The following is a 17,566-nucleotide window of genomic DNA, read 5'->3' as shown; positions in this document are numbered from 1 at the left end:
TCAGCAGAAAATGTCGTATGTACCGGGAGGGGTTTCTTTCTCAATTTCAAACAAAAGAGCCAGTGTGTGAAAGTTCAAACGCCAGTGCAGACCACACTTTATTTCGGGCTTACAAACAACATTGCTCTCTGGCAGTCACTGTGACATTATCAGGAAAGAGTTTGCATAAACAGCAACAGAAATCTGTGATAAAGAGCAACAAGCAACAAGAGGTCTGTGGTAATTACATGGGAACAGCCAACACCGCAAGCCTGCTTGTCAAAACATATGGAGCCAAATAGAAATGAGAGGGAAGCCTCATTTACGCTGGTTTGATCTGGGGGGGTCTTGTTTACGTTATTACCAAAGACAGATATGATTTTGATTCAGTATGAAAATAGCTCCCTTACAGTAAACCTGGAAATAGAAATGGCTGTGTTATTGTTAGTGCCACATGATGCTAAATGTGATGTACTAGTTCAGTAATCAGTAAACTAATATGTTTATGAATTAAATACCTAAAGTAAATAACTGGGTAAAAATAATCCACCTTAAACAGTGCATTAGATGCAAGACACTGTGTGTCTCTCCTGTGTTTTGTGAAGCCGCTTATTACCGTGGCACATTTCTCTGTTATACATCTTTTAATTTTTTTTCTCCTGCCTGTTGATTTAATTTGCATCTCCTTTCCCTCTAGGTGGCGTTACACCTGCGGCCTATCCAGTCTCTCTCCATTCACCAAAAGCCGCTGGTCTTTGTGCTCAACTCGCCCAAGCCGTTCCAGTGGAAGATTCATGCAGATAACCTGGCTCCTGGAATTAAGAGGACCTTCCACGTGAGTTGAAATTTGCCTTCCATCTTTTCTCAGGCCGTCATCTCCCTGGCTTGTTCGCTATATCCATCTTTTCCTCTGCATGATGAATATTCACCAACAGCTCATTCCAGGACAACATGGAACGATTCAAACACTTGGCTCTTTGAACCTGTCTTCCCTCTCGTAAAAAAAAAACCACATTCCCAAACACCTGCCAGCCATCTTTCCACTCTCTTCTCAAAGCTGCATTCAGGTGCATGTCTCTAGAGGAAAAACACATAGACTGATACACAGATACACGCGCATGTACACATAACACTGTGCCAAGGTAACCATTTATCTCAGACAGGTCTCTGTTGTTTGCCTGATTGAGTCTGGCTGCTGCACACAGATTGGTATTAACTTGCCACAGCCTGCAGACACTTACCACACTCGGTGACAGATGGTTTATGGCCAGACAGTGTTGTGGAAGTTAGTTTGGTGCCGAGGTTAAGCTGTTAGCCAGGGTTGCACTACAGTCCACTCTGTTGCACTGCTTAGTTTTTTGCCAGTTCACCTCACAGCTGGAAAGAATCTCAGTGGTGCTACTTTTAAGGAACATTTAAGAAGAAACACCCCTAAATGCAGCCTGCATTGTTTTTTGCTACCTTGGCTTGGAACTAAGATTTCCATTACAGGCAGCCTAAACACTTTCACAACCTACTTTCAAAGATCACATGCCACTCGTGTCTGCATCGAAAAAACCACATTTGGAGAAGAGAAGCTCTGCCTGAGAGATCAGATGACCTGGGTTTTATCAGCAACTCAGTAATTATATTTAAATGAATGACATCATGCAACGATCCAAACCAATTTAGTTTCTTAATATCTTTCGATGGCCCACCATACATAGTCAGAAATGCAGCTTTCACCACATAGAAGGTTTAAAATGAAACCTCGAAATTAGACAGTTTGCTGTTTTGCTGCCCAGGAGACTCAGTTCTATGAACCTGGCTTTATGTCCTTTTCATTTCTGACGGATACTGGCAAAAGCTTTCATGTAGCTGGCAGGTTGTGTGCAATAATTGTTTTCTGATGCACCTTAGCGTTACACCATAGCATTGCACAAGAATGTAGCATTGGGAGCTTTGTATTATTTCCATATGTGGCAATGTGCTCTGCTTAGCCGCCTCTTTTATGGATGCAGTTCAACTTGTTTAGAAAACTGGAAGACACACAAATGCACGCATCCAAACTTTAGCATATGCAATAATACTGCGACCATCTTTACTAATGACCACTGAGAGGAGGTGAGAAGAGGTCAAACAACATATATACAATAAAATAATACTTATATATCAACAGCTTTTTTTCTTGAAATCTGAGAGGGATTGCAAAATATTAATGGAGGACGCAGGTTTCCACCATCTGGATAAAGGAGTTGGACCTATAGAAAGGACCCACAGCAACATTGACCTGCTGACTGAGTATATACATGTTAAAATAAACTGTGGAGTGTATTTCTGCTGCTGTAGAGGGTTGCATGTGGATTTGTTTTAATTCAACGTGTTTCTTTGTTAAGCACTTTTAACAATAGACATTGTCTCAAAGCAGCTTTACAGAGATTAAACAGTTATAAAGTTGTATAAAAGAATGTATGAGTTTAGTGCCTATAAGTTTGTTCCTAATAATTTTATCCCTAACACGCAAGCCAGGGATTAGTGTGGCGAAGAAAAAACATTCTCATCCGTTTGGCACAGAATGTCCCTTCATTACATTTCCATCATTGATGAGGTTTTCTGTTCATTGATAGGTCCTTAAATGCAGAACTGTTCATGCAAACTGTGGTCCTAAGTCATTGTAGTAGACTGTTGATATTAATTACAGTCCAAATCCATCCTGAAAATCTTTCTGGAGTTGCTCAGTAATTTCATGGATCTTTAGACGGTTTGTGTGGAACCATCTCTAACTGCAGAGTGGTCTCCAGTGAAAATTAGCATGTCTCAAAATCAGTGCCTTTTTTTTTTTTTAACTGAATAATAATAATATGGATACTGTACTTAAAACTGTATCAGATGTGAATGGAAGAACTGCTGCTGCAGACATAAAGACTATCCTGTAGTCATCTCACACCACTTCTAACTTTCACAGTATCATTTTGCTAGACCTCCTTTTAACACACTTATTACTGTTTAACTTTACTATTCTAAAACTGTATACTATAATGATTTATAATTACTTTATGCTTTGTCACCAAAAATACAGCGGCTTCCTACTTGGTTCAGGTTCTTTTAAGGGTTTCTTCTTCATGAGGTCTTAAAAAGTTTATCCTGATACATCTAGCTTAGTCAATAGGGATTTAAATCTGTGGTTATTCAAAAGCACTTATACAAATCAAAATTAAGATTTACTTAATATTAAAAGTATTTCTTTAACTGCAGCTATGAAGGGCGTATTCCAATTGTATTTCTGTTATATCCCGTTTCCTGAGGCAGAGCGGCACTAGGAGATGTTTCCTTTTCCAGCTCGAGGGCTTCTCGGTAATTACACGGATACATTCACATGCACAATGCCCTGGCTCAATATCGTATTCCTGGATGAATGCGGTTACACGCGCGCATTGAGTGTACCTGATCTGTGTGTTTTGGCAGTCAGAATTGTTTTGACAGTTGGAGGGAAGGAGCGTGTGTTAGCTGTCTGCTCAGTAGCGCTTAAGTTGATCATGTTATCTTACTAGTGACCGACAACAAGCTGAACAAGCTTTTTTGGTCCATCAAGTTGTTGGTAAATATTTTTTCTTGTAAGGTTTTTCTCATCTGGGGATTCCTTTTCACGATACCTAGAAGTCTTTACCTAGAAATTGTCCGTATTCTCTCCTGTGAACACAATATGCACATAATACTCCAAGTGTCTCCTGTTCAGCTCAGGAGAGTCAGAACTTTGATACATCTGTTCACCAAACAAATAAAGTATTAGCATTATGAAGCCAAAGCTTGATTGCTTTCTGAAATTGGTCAAGGAAGACGAGAAAAAACTATTTGTAACTAATGTGGTTGCTTATTAAATTGGCTGGTAGTAAAGGATTAACACTATATACACCCTGCCTGATGACCCTAGAGGCCTCCTGTTGTTCTTTAGTAGGATTGGTTTTTTTTTGGGTTTTTTTAAGCATCTGGCTAATCTCTACCAGCCCTCATTTAGAAGTTCTAACCCACAGAGGCCCAAAGTCACAGACAGGCGGCCTGGAGCCCATACAGGCCTGGTGAGCACAATGTTGGTGTTGGCTGCCACAGCTGAGCTTCTCAATTCTAGAAGAAAAGCTAAAAAATGCAGACCACGCTGTAAAACATGCTCTACAGACTATCCTCTCTGTCGAAATAGAGACGTAGACATTGAAATTAGACTTAAAGGAATATTATCCAGGTTAAATGAGATGTGCAGCGGGAGAGCTGGTGGGTACTGAATATAGACCTAGCTTGGTTTGTTATGTTATGTTAAATTTTATGGCATTGCTATTTAAAATGCTTGATAGAAAGTACGTCTTTGGCGTCATTTCCTGGAGCAACATTTGGCTGATTGATGTGTTTCTCTTTCTGCGTTTGCCAAGTAACTGTTTGCTTGATGTTTTTTTTTTATTGCTCAGAGGACATTGTTAATTTGAAACATTGTTGTGCCAAGATCAGTTTTGCAATAGATTTCTGTCCCTTTGTGGCGCTTGTGCTTGTTTACCACTCTGCAAGGATTTTCCAGGTCAGAGAAACACAAACTTGAGTCTATGCTAGTGACTTAATTACTTTTTTTTTTTTTTTTTTTTTTTTTTTTTTTTTTTTAATGAAACTGCACAGCGCAAATCACACACAAATATATTGACTGCATCTGTCCTCCAGTTAGTGGGGGGACATTTGTCACATCCCAAAATCTTTACATCTGGTTTGAAGCACATTATCTTCTTAGCAAGATGTTTGTGCTTTTGTGAGATTACTGCTCGGCGATAATAGATCCATTTGGCCTGGCATCGGCACTTATCCTGCACATATGGCAGTATTATATAGATGCTGATAGGCAAAGTCCAGGTTTTTGTGTTTATTTTTCTTCCGTAAGACACCCTTCTCAGCTAAAGACATTAAACTGGAAGAGCTGTTGCGAGGAAAAAAAATAGTTTTTTCTGTCTTAAAGATTTCTGCAAATTTCCCTTCAAGATTGAATGGTGTTTTTGTGAATTACAAACAATAACGTTTTAATTATGAGTGGCATGTCTCTTACTGTTTTAATTAACCAATGCATATGCGTACTGAACAGGTTTCTTTTCAGCTGAGCAAGGAGAAGCCCTAATACCCAGTGTAAACTCTGGGATTTCATTGGATTTTGAGCCTGGTTGTAAAGGAGCTCTTGGGAAAGATCCTGATCTGATAAATTCAGTTAAAGTGTGATGATATTTTAGCTATTTTTCTAACTGTTTGCGGTAACATTTTGAGGAACTGTGGCACTCTGTGACCCTAAGTCCTATGTTGAACCCCTGCAAAATGAACAGCTGCAGCGTACCTTTCTGACGGCATGGTGTAATATTTCATAGGGTCATATTTCATACTTGGAGCTTACTGTGAAACTGCCAGATGTCAGCTGTACTCGCTCAATCAGCACAAACAGATTAAAACACCCCTCCTTGCCTACCCTGCAAGACGTGATTGCGCATTGACTTTTTGTTTGGTTTGATAATTCCTGTCTGGATCAGGCTGAAGCTATCGTCTTGTATGGGGCCAGCTAGCAGAATGATGCAAAGTTTCCTCTCCACTCACCTCTGCAGACGTGAGCTGTGAGTCAGAGCCCCTAGAGAGAGACAATGGACATTAGTTCAGGAAGCAGAGCTAGCCCAGCACTAAGCTGTTGCCTGGAACTTTTTTTTATTGTAATTGATAAACAGCCTGATTTCTGCAACAGCGTAAGCTTGCAGACGACGCTAGACTCTTTCCTTCAATGCTAACTGTCAGAATTCACAAGTATGCTCCAAAACCAAAAGTGTTAAAAGTTTCCTGCTCTGGTTTGAAAATTCCTGCCTTCCTCAAGTGTCTCAGTGTCTCAAGCCTAGAGACAGGTGTTCATTTTCAGTCACACGGCATTTTAATATTTGTGCTTGAGATTTAGTTTAAATTGGATCGGTCACAGGCAAGTTTGTAAAAAGGTTTAAAATTTGTAGAACTCAGTTGCAACCTTAAGGTGAAGGTTATATGGGGATTTAAAGCAGGAATAAAAAACATTGTAGCTTTTTTAAGCCTCAGGTAGTGGCCTCCTCTGGAGAAAGACTGGAGTTATAACCCACACCACTAATTGTGCACAATAAAGAGGAGGTGCAGCTTTAATCACATAGCTAACCTCAGTCAAATGAGTTACACCACATCACTCACAGATGTGCTACATATGCAGGTGTTTTGCTACGACTGATGTGAGGGACCTGACTGCTATTTGTGCAGATTTTGAGATGGTTTCAGAACAGAATTTCACTTTAATTTGATTCGCAGATGCAGTTTATTTGACACACATTTTTTTTTTATTGCTCATGGATGCATAGAGAAAACTTAAGATCATATATACAATATGTGTTAAGCATAATTGCCTGTCCCTGTGACACTTATCAGTAAAATCATGCATGATTTCTGGTGGCCCACATATGTTCATAAGTTACCTAGTCTTTTATTCATCTTACAGTGTTTCTCATAATGTTGTAATATTTAGTTTTTTTGTCATGTACTCGTAAAGATGTCGATGCTGGGTATATTTTGTAGCATGTAGACTGGGTGTCACTTCTTGACGCTTGAATCAGCATTTAAGCGTTGTTTACTGCCCCAGCGTGCTTGGCAATCAGTGTGGTTTCCTCATCACTTTGACTGTAAAATTCCGATGAAACACATTCTACGTTTAATTAGCTCTGCCGCATGACTTCATTGTTTTGTCATTATAGTCAGTAGGAACTGAGTCTATTTTTTAGGCCCTATTCAGGCTCATAAAATTTGCGTTACTAGACATTACCCACAGGACCGGGAGGTGGAATTTCGCTTTCCTGGTTGCCCATCTGTAAACTGGCATAGAATTCGGTTGGGTTTGAGGGTGAGGAGGGGTTCTGGAGAGCTAACATATTCATCCCAAGCTTCAGAGTGGTTTTCAGTGCTTTCATATTGCTATTAAGAATTCCTGAGGTTTAAAATGCACCTTGAAACCTGGAGCCGATTTAGGGTCTCAGGCAGTTGTGCCTAATGCCTTGAGACTAATTACAGGCCTTATTCCTGCAATTAAATCGATAAACTCTGCTGTGCTCAGCAAGACCTGCCAGTTGATTTTTTTGAAGGCCTTTTTCTATTATATTTTTCTTCTCTCCCAATTTTTTCCCTCTGCATAGTAAATGTATGGACTTCACACTCCTCTCACGGCCCTCACCAGCTGTAGTAGACCGCTAAAAATAACATTAGACGTAGACCTGAATTCTTCGACATCCTCCATGCTTTTCTCTTCCTTTTCTTTAATTCTTCTTTTTCAAAATTTATCGTCCCTGGCGAGGATAGCAGGGAGTCTTCCAGAGGTCAGGCAGATGTTCCACTTTCTCTCTCTCTCTCTCTCTCTCTTTCTCTCTCTCTCTCTCTCTCTCTCTCTCTCTCTCTCTCTCTGCTGCTCTTGCTTACTTTTAGCTCTTTGCTGTGACACAGGCCTTCAGCTCAGGCCAGAGCAGACTCTCAGTAAGAAGCAGGGCCTTTGCTAGCAGGGTCATCATCTTCTATAAGGCATTAATTGAGCTTGCCAGCATTGAGGCAGTCGCTAAAACGCCGCAGGCAGAGAGGAGTGGGGAAAACAAGCACGGAGATGGAATAACTCTGGTCTGTCCAAGCTGTCTGTATGGCCGTGTGGTCTCCTACAGTGGGTTTTTCAGCACATGTGAATGTTTATGTCTATGAAATGGAGCATATGTATTGGGCCCAGTCTGAAGTCTGAGGGAAACGCGCATACACACAAACAGCTAATTCTACCTTTCTATGTTTTTCTCTCCAGTGTAACCATAGTATAATTATTATTCTTGTTATTTATAGAGTGATTTTCCTCAAACATACAGTATATATAAATATAAAGAAGAGCACAGTACATTTTAACTGCTTAAGACATTACAGATGTAGTTTCCAGAGAAACCGGACATTTCTGCAGTTTCATTTCAAAATTCCTTCTGTGTGGTAAAAGGGTTTCAAATATTAGAAAACTATAAGGCAAAGCAAATGTATTTGTATTACACAGTGTATACAATGAAGCAGCACTTAATAAAAAGCAATAAGATAAGACATTAGAACAAAACACAAGTAAAATACTTGAAGCAGAATGAATAAAAGATACAGAATTAGTAAGATAACACAAAAATAATCAAACATGTAAGAAAATGGCAAATTACCCCTAAAATTATAATGGAAAATAAGAATACAAGATAAATAGAATAAAGATAAATAATAAGATTTTATGATAAATAGATCAGTCATTTGTTCAGGATTTTGCCAGAATGTATCTCTCGGTTGAGATTAAAGTTCATTTGCAGGATTTGTGTCACATTTGCTTGATATTTATGATCTTGTTGATCATCATTAATGTGAAAGCATGATGTCAATAGGACTGCAAATACATTTACACATGTGTGGGACAGATGGGGCAGCCCTGATGCTACACAACTCTTTCCCTGGCCTGATTGGCACAGCTCTTTTACACGTGAACAATGGCACATAGTAGTGACAGCTACTAATACTACTGTTATTATTACGATATCATGATCGGGCAGAGCAAAATTACTAAAGGTAAGAAACACAAATCTAAATAAAAGCTGTCAAGGTGAAGGAAGTACAGACTGGGTAAAAAAGGTAGAGGTACAGTCTAATACAATCAAAATAAAAAATTCTTCTTTCGGCTGCTCCCATTAGGGGTCGCCACAGCGGATTATCCATCTCCATACTACCTTATATTATAATGATACCTACCTTATATTATAATATAATATATAGAATAATCCTCCTAATATTTATCATTTTTTTTCCCGAACTCAGTTTAACTGTTTGTGTGTATGCTGTGTGCATTCTTCCTGATCAGTTATATGCAGCTGTGGATGAAGCACACAAACCATGTACTTAAGTTAAAGTAGAGATACAGTGGGTAAAATATTACTCAAATAAAAGTTAAAGTGCCCCATTTAAATTTTCATTTGAGGTAAAGTACAAACGTACCGTAATTTCTGGACTATTAAGCGCACCCAAATATAATCCGCACCCACTGAATTTGACAAAGATTTTGATTTTAAACATGTCTATAAGTCGCAGGTGTCTACATTGAAACTAATGAACTTTACACAGGCTTTAACGAAAGTCATTGTTCACTGTCTTCCTCCTTCCTTTCACAACTATTTCTCTCGGGAGTTTATCTTTTGGCATCGTCGTGCGTTTAAAAATCACCATCGGTGAAGCTTTTCCCCCGATGCCGTGCAGCTCAGAACACAGGTGAAGTGCGTCTTTTCATGCCCGGTTGTTTTCAGCAGGACGAATGATTCGCATTTCCTGTAGACAGTCCGAGTGAGAGGCAGATCAAACATCAGGAGACATCATCCATATTTATGATGTGGTGCGGCCCGATTCAGTGGGAGCGCATCTGATTTAATATAAAGAGTTTCATTGGTTCACCTGAACCCGTTCGGCAATTTCATTGGTTTAATGTTATGGGGCTCAGTTTTTTTGGCTTGAATCTTATGAAACCGGGAAAAACCCAGGAAAAATCCATAAATTAGCCGCTGCGTTGTTTAATCCGCGGGGTTCAAAGCGTGGGGAGAAATTAGCGGCTAATAGTCCGGAAAAATACGGTATTTGCCTTCAAACGTACTTAAGTTTTCCAATGTACAAGGGTTATGGCTATAATGTTCTAATATCATTTTTGTGACAAGACTCTTTGCTTAATTAATTAAGCAATGTGAAAAGAGTCTAATGTTACTCTTAGCACACCAGTCTATTAATAGAATGATTTGAATGAGGCAAACACTAATTTATATCAATAAAAGTTGTCATGAGCCCAAAATTTTCGTTTCAACTAATTAAAAAAAAAATAATAATAAAAAGAATCATGTAAATAAGGCCAAAGGTTTTGTGGCAAGTTATAGTCAGGAGATCTTTTCCATATTTTATTACTCTCCAATGTTCTGCTTGCTGCTGAACTGTATACTCATGCTAAGTAGAGACCACTAAGCGGCAATCAAAACAAGTTTAAAACAGAGCGCTTGACTGGTTAAGATTTTATCCACTCATAATAAAAAAAAAAAGGAACGACTGATTTCGCAAGATGTAGTTGAGTTAAAAATAAGATATGACCATAAAATGTAGTAAAGTTAAAGTAAAAGACTCAACAATTGAAATACTTCAGTAAAGTACAGATACACTAAAAAGTAACATTTACTTTGTTACTGTTCACTACTGGTGATATGGATCTGAGCTCACAAATATATTAGATATAAAATCAGGTGAGTGTATTGGAAGCCATTTTGACCAAGTGCCTATCAGTTTGTTTGATGGCCAGCTGTGTTATATAAACTCGAAAGTGGATGCCTTATTGAACAAATGTGTGAAAATATGGAGTACACTTTTGGAGAGGTTTTTCAAATACCCATCAGAAGTCAGTGTGAATGATGCCTGCTGGCAGTGGAACATTTAGTTTTTTGGAACGTCACTTTCCAAAAACAAATTTTTCTTTTTCCTTTATTGCTCAGAGCCTCTAAATTTTACAGGCTAAAATTTCTTTTGCCGTAAAAAAACCTGGATGTGCACATCGACACAGCATCTGTTTTATGGACATATCTTTATCAACAAAGAAATCTTTGTGCCTAGATGTCTTGAAAACCTGCTCCACAAGTCCAATAAAGCGGCACCCCGTCTGCATTGTAAATCAGGACTCCTTCACTGCCAGGATCTGCCCTCTGTCGCTCTCACATAGTGCTCTGTCAAAAATCTAATCTAATATTGAAAAATGACTTGCTGTTCAAGCATTTATTTGAAACGGAAACAAAACAGGTTTGTAGCATTGTAAGAAATCCTTGTGTCAGATTGAAATCAGTCAGAATGTTCAGTCTTTATGCCGTTTACTATAAATTCCATTAAAATGCTATCAAATGAGTATTAGGCTTATTTCATGTCCTTTTTAAAGATTGAAGAAAAAATGCACTTTTTTATAGGAAAGGAAATAATAATCAGGCACTATGAACAACATTTACATTTCATGAGGATTTTTCACTGATTATAAAAATTTTTATCAGTGATTTATTTGAGATTATATTATTTATGATTTATGTATGAAGGTCAAATAATTTTTTTATAGATCACACTTTTTAAATAATTAAAATGATTAAATTGTCAAAAACATAAAGCAAGACAAATTCACTCACCACCTGTTTCAATTGTGTGAATTGTGAAATTCTTACAGTATATGAATCTGGGTTTTTTTTTTTTTTTTTTCATTTACCTAATCTGTGTTTTTCTTTTTGTTTCTCTCTAAGGTGTCAGATGGCTCTGTTGTGCAATTTGAGGATGGAAATCTGTCCCTTTCTTATGAGGTGCAGAGAGCCGTGTTACCACATGGAAACGAGCATCTGATGTCCTGGGCTAAAAGCCTGTACCGTGCCATTACCTCCTTTACCGAGCTCAAGATGACCCATGACATCTTTATCAAAGTGGGAGAAGGTGTGTGTGTGTGTGTGTGTGTGTGTGTGTGTGTGTGTGTGTGTGTGTGTGTGTGTGTGTGTGTGTGTGTGTGTGTGTGTGTGTGTGTGTGTGTGTGTGTGTGTGTGAACATTCTCGTGGCTGTCTAAAGACCTTAATATGTCTAGTCATTAAAGTGCATATTTTCCCGGCACACGACATGCCCCACTAAACCTGAATTAAAGCAGCACGCTTGCTAATTTTCTCTCAAAGGCAGCCATTGATGATGTGTGTAATAACTGGGCCCGAGAGTAATAAAGCAGCTCCCAGTGAGCCTCAGGCATGTCTCTCTGATCAACACTGGCGAGCCTACACGGTCTTTTTGATTCCCTTTCATTTCTCCTTCTCTTAATTTGCAGTTATGCTGGCATTTAAGTTTGAAAATGTATTTTACTGCAGTTAGATAGGGGAGCAATGAAAAGGCAATCGAGAGAATGAGAGAGAGAATGAGAGAGAGAATGAGAGAGAGAATGAGAGAGAGAATGAGAGAGAGAATGAGAGAGAGAATGAGAGAGAGAATGAGAGAGAGAATGAGAGAGAGAATGAGAGAGAGAATGAGTGAGAGAATGAGTGAGAGAATGAGAGAGAGAATGAGAGAGAGAATGAGAGAGAGAATGAGTGAGAGAATATAAAGGATAAGACACAGGAAAAAGGAAACCGCACTGTCCAAATTGTATTACTACCTGGTAACTGCAATTCATGGCTAATGAAGTAGAGCAGAATTAAGCTCACAGCCAAAGTTAGCTTTTTGCCTGATGACATTAGCCACCGAAGGAAAATTTGCTGTTTCTCAAACGAAACTGTTTAGATGAATTAAACTAAGCTGTATAAAGGACATGTGGCAATGGAAAGTTGTGATCACCACAGAAAAAGGACATGCAAGAGAACACAACATCACTATTTCTGATGCCACACTCCTATGACATAATCACTCTTTGGCTATGTTTTCCTGTAAAATGGCATCTAAATGCCAAACATACTGTATACACACCAGTAGTCTTTTAAAAAATAAACCCCATTTTTATTTAATTTGGTTGTTTGCTAATTCTCACCCTCTAGCTTTCTCTCTTTTCACTCAGGATGCAACAAGTAGTAACTCAAATGTAGCATAAATCATGCAATTTTTATATAAAGTTAAGAATATTCTCAATTCTCATCTAAAGTAAGTACTTTTTTCAGTTAACAAATGAAAGGAAAAAGTGTGAGCAATCATGACATGGTTAGCATGAGCTGTGTAGTTTGTGTTAATTATTTCACTTGTGCTATGACAGTGTGGTGAAAAAAATAGCTGATAACAGACCAAGGATAAGATAACTGACCCCAGTGTTCTCTATAATCTCTCATGAGCTCCAAAAACAGAACAGTATTTACAGCTACTGTGTATGCATACTATTTATAGTGTCAGATCTGAGCTTCTTACAGTAAAGTTATAGATGTGCTGTAAATTTGCTAAGAAGACAAATTCCAGCTAACTCTCAGATGTAGATTAAGTAACTTGGGTGAGCAGAAAGGTGTCCATGTGACTTTTGATGCATTTGAGTGGATTTATTTAGTCCGATGAAACACTTGTGTCAAATTATTAAAGGGTTTGGCTGCGATTCTAGACTCTGTGTTTATCGCTACAGGACAGGTCTGTCTCGAAAGTCCTACTGGTCCCTTTGTAGCTCAGCGTGAGAGCGGAACATGTTTCCGATCTGTTTTTTTAACACAGAGCAGGCACCTCAAAGAGGCAGGAAGAGCCAGAGGAGAGAGAGAGATGTGCCAACCTTTCAGTTAATATATGCTATCTGTGTGCACTGACCAAAAGCTGTCTGTCCAAATAAGGATGGAATTTGTCCCTCAGTGTCTCTTAGAGTCTTTTATTGTCTCTTAGTGTCTTTTACAGTCTCTCGGGGATTAGAGTAATCAAACTGTTTATTCTCTCTTCTCTCTCTCTCTCTCTCTCTCTCTCTCTCTCTCTCTCTCTCTCTCTCTCTCTCTCTCTCTCTCTCTCTCTCTCTCTCTCTCTCTCTCTCTCACACATGTAATAAAGTTACTGTCATATTTACTTTTTTCATCATACTTATATTTTCACCACTTTCTGACCCTTTCATCTTACTTGGTTAATCATTTTTTATTTTTATTAATCAGAGTTTGTAACTATCCTTACCTGAGGAAAATTCACAGTTAAATGTGATAAATAGCCAGCAACCAGTTCCACATGTGACTAATGAAAGGAGAATTAAAAGAGCAGATTAGCCAAAGAATGAAAATGATCCAATTTTCCATTTAGCCCAAAGGTATCAAATTGATCAGCCCAGACGTTGCACACAAAACATTCCTTTAGTAATCATAAACATGTGGGTGGAGTGGGGAAAAGCTTACACAAAATGTCTCATTTTAAATTCACTTCAGTAGCTTCAATATTCAGTGCTCAGCCCTTAATAGTGAAGAGGTAGAACCACATAATACTTGTAAAAGTCTGGTGTCTCTGTATGTATACACAGTATTTCTTGTCCTTTATTGATTTATTTGTTTAACAATTTGTTTTATGCTTTTTAAACCCTAAACTAAATCAACTTATTTTATGTGTATTTTCGTATCATTTGACACTTTAATCATTGCGTAGTGTTGGTGTACTATTACATTTTTTTTCCCTTCATTTGTGTACAAACCTTTCAGACGCTGTGTTTTCTGACACCTGCAAAATTGACAACAAATTTCTGTCTCTGAACTACCTGGGGAGTTATGTCCAGCCTCAGGCATCCAAAGGATGTGTCCTCTCTGGTCCAAGTGTTGATCAAGAGGTACACATCATCGAGTTGCAGGCCCCAAACTCCAGCAGGTGAGAATGTGTGAGATAAAGTGTCAACACAGGGAAATGTTATAAACTTCCCTTCCTGTTTAAGTGCATTAGTAGCTGGAAGTTTGTAGAAGATTGTAAATTACAAACACTAAAACTGCCAGAGATCCACTATTGGTTTCTTAAACAAAACTTGTAACTTGCAATAGATCAAATGTATTGCATACAAGAAAATAAAATCTATTTTATTTCCAAACTCATTTGAACCTGGTGTGAATAGTTCAGTCCTCTTCTGCTATCTGAAAGCCTAAACTGAATCACTGTTGATACCTTTATGAGGCTTTAGTTACTTTACTAGAAGATTCTCTCCTTCAAGTGCTCTGATTACACAACAATGACTCAAAAGATCCCAGAAGGCATTTGGAAGAGGTTGCCAAGGTTGACTAATAGTGTTGCGTCAAGTGGTGTGTTGCGCATATGTCCTGCTTTTTGCCTGGGAAAATGGCCAGCATTTTAATCAGTTGGCCAGACACAGATAGTGCAGACATTTTTCTATTTTCTCAATCTTTCTTTTTCTCGCTCTTGTTCCGTCTCTCTGAGCAGTGCCTTGCAGGTGGATGTGACGGTGGATTTAAGGCCAGTGGAACCAGACATGCCCCTGCACCGTGACATTGTGTTGCTCCTCAGATGTGAAAAGTCTGTCAACTGGGTGATTAAGGCCTACAGTGTTATCGGCAAACTGCACATAGTGGTATGTATGCATGTTTATGCACGACTAGATCTTAAATCCTTCCTCCAAATTATACCAAACAACCAAAGTATAAAGACTTTAGCATTGTCACACATGTACTGTAGGACAGCCCGATTTCTTAATATTAAACAAACATAAAACAAACAAAAATCAGAACCATGTATCTAAACTCAGAAGTGGTATACCGGTGGTTATTTTGAATTGGGAAACATGTTTGGTGTACAATGGTAGGATTCTGCTTTCTAGAACAGTCTCCAAAAGAGTATCAAAAATCTTTATTATAGTCCTACAGTGAAGCTGAATAGAACAGCATGGCATTGCAGAAGTTTGTCTTGCTGTCTAATAGTCCCAGGCTCACTGGTTTGATCCCTTGAACTTATAATAATATATTATTTTATTTAATTATTTATGAATAATAATAATGATATTGTGTTTTGTGGTGAGAGTAGGGAGCAGGCTGAGAAGAGCCTGGAGAGGTGGAGGTACATGCTGAAGAGAAGGGGAATGAAAGTCAGTAGGAGTAAGACGGAGTACATGTGTGTGAATGAGAGGGAGGGCAGTGGAGTGGTGCGGTTGCAGGAAAAGGGGTGGAGAAGGTGGAGGAGTTCAGGTAACTGGGGTCAACAGTGCAAAGTAATGGAGAGTGTGTTAGGGAAGTGAAGAAAAGAGTGCAGACAGGGTGGAGTGGGTGGAGAAGAGTGACAGGAGTGATTAGTGATAGAAGAGTATCTGCAAGAGTGAAAGGGAAAGTTTATAGGACTGTGGTGAGACCTGCGATGTTGTATGGTTTAGAGACATTGCGTAAAAGACAGGAGGTGGAGCTGGAGGTAGCGGAGCTGAAGATGTTGAGGTTTTCGTTGGGAGTGACGAGGATGGACGGGATTAGAAATGAGTTTATTCCAGGGAGGTGAGATTGAGATGGTTTGGACATGTGCAGAGGAGGGACATGGGTTATATCGGTAGGAGATTGCTGAGGATGGAGCCACCAGGAAGGAGTAAAAGAGGAAGGCCAAGGAAAAGGTTTATGGTTGTGGTGAGGGAAGACATGCAGGTAGGTGGGTTGAAAGAGGCAGATGTAGAGGACAGGAGGGTATGAAGACAGATGATCTGCTGTAGCGAACCCTAATGGGAGAAGCCAAAAGATGATGATTTATTAATAATAAAATATTAACAAAATACATTTCTGTCTGTGAGAGTGTGATAGCTTATAAACACAATGCGTTTTGTTTGTTCTTTTGTCTGTATGAGTTTGCTTTGGGTTCTCAGGTTTTCTTCCACCTACCAAAAGATGCCACTGACTTGCCACTAGGTGTGAATGATTGAGTATGGGTGGATTGTCAGTTTATTGGTGTTTCATTCAGAATACATCCCCACAATGTGTTTTTGAGATAGGCCAAGATAGAGCAGTTACTGGAGATGAATGAATTGAGGAAGATCTGTTGTTTGAAAATATGCTACCAATATAATTAATATGAAAACTGATATTGCATAGTTAAACAGTGGCTTTGAAGCAGGGATGTATAGATTTAGACGTTGGCTTATGGAAACGGTTTTGCATGGCGTATGAGCTCTTTACTTCTTGATTCCAGTGCAAACTTTAAACATGTGCTAGCTAATTGACTGCATTTGCATTGAGGGGGGACATGTGCTGTCGATTTTACCCATGTTGTTTTCACAAAATATGTTTACCATAGAATTATTATCCACTTTGCTTCAACACTAATGGTAATCCGATGTGTGAGAGCTTTAACTCACCATCTGAGTAGCAGACGTCCTGACTAGATTTCCTAGTTTTCTTCTGAGAGCCAATATGGCTTGATGGTGTTTCATGATATATTTGGATCAAGACAATAATTATAGGCATCAAATCTGTAAGGCTGTTTTGACATCTGATAGCACTGCCAGTTGTCTTTGTGAAGGATACACTGGCGGACAAACTGATGAAAAGACGGCTTGTGACAGGCCTAGGGCCAGGTGCTGTGAAACCGTTTTTCCGATTTCTTTTTTTTTATATGGCTCGAATCTGCATTGCAATTTTATTGTGCTCACCTGGCCTTGCGGTTGCTTAGAATTATAATCTTTTGTTTGAAGGTTTCTAAGGGATTAACACATTATGGGACATTCTGAACAGAACAAAATGAGTCAGGAAAGATACAAATGTGAAGATTACATATAAGGAATATGATAGGATTTATTTTCGATGCAAATTTCTATTTGGTTCAGTTGCTGCTACTGCGATAATGCTAATTTTAAATATTACTGAAGGGTTTATAACTGATCATGATGCATTTTTTCCTTAATAATACATTACAATTCTAGTATAAGTCATTTACAATAAATACAGTTGAGAATACAGCTGTGTGGGAAAGTTTGTGTCAGTCAGGGATGTTAGTAAAACAGTAGAAAATGTGTGTTGCAGTTTAGAAAGAAAAGGAGTTTCGGAGAAGTAATCAACATGAAATGAATCATTATGTGTAATAGTGTTTGTTCTTCTTCTTTTTCTTCTTTTTTTT

At 38.6% G+C, this 17,566-nt stretch overlaps 1 protein-coding gene across 2 annotated transcripts in view; it reads left to right on the top strand.

Moving 5' to 3' along the window:
• Positions 1–17,566, top strand: part of tgfbr3 (transforming growth factor, beta receptor III) — a 91,172-nt gene that overhangs the window by 51,765 nt on the left and 21,841 nt on the right. For both annotated transcript variants that reach the window (XM_083569070.1, XM_083569071.1), the window contains exons 4-7: positions 677–814; positions 11,319–11,502; positions 14,182–14,344; positions 14,906–15,053. In XM_083569070.1, coding sequence (XP_083425196.1) covers positions 677–814; positions 11,319–11,502; positions 14,182–14,344; positions 14,906–15,053 — 633 coding nt within the window. The remainder of the gene's footprint in view (positions 1–676; positions 815–11,318; positions 11,503–14,181; positions 14,345–14,905; positions 15,054–17,566) is intronic.

Source organism: Silurus aristotelis (genome assembly GCF_946808225.1).
Source record: "Silurus aristotelis genome assembly, chromosome: 2".
Lineage (NCBI taxonomy): Eukaryota > Metazoa > Chordata > Actinopteri > Siluriformes > Siluridae > Silurus > Silurus aristotelis.
Note: the sequence above shows the minus strand (reverse complement) of the source record. Positions and strands in the feature narration are given on the sequence as shown.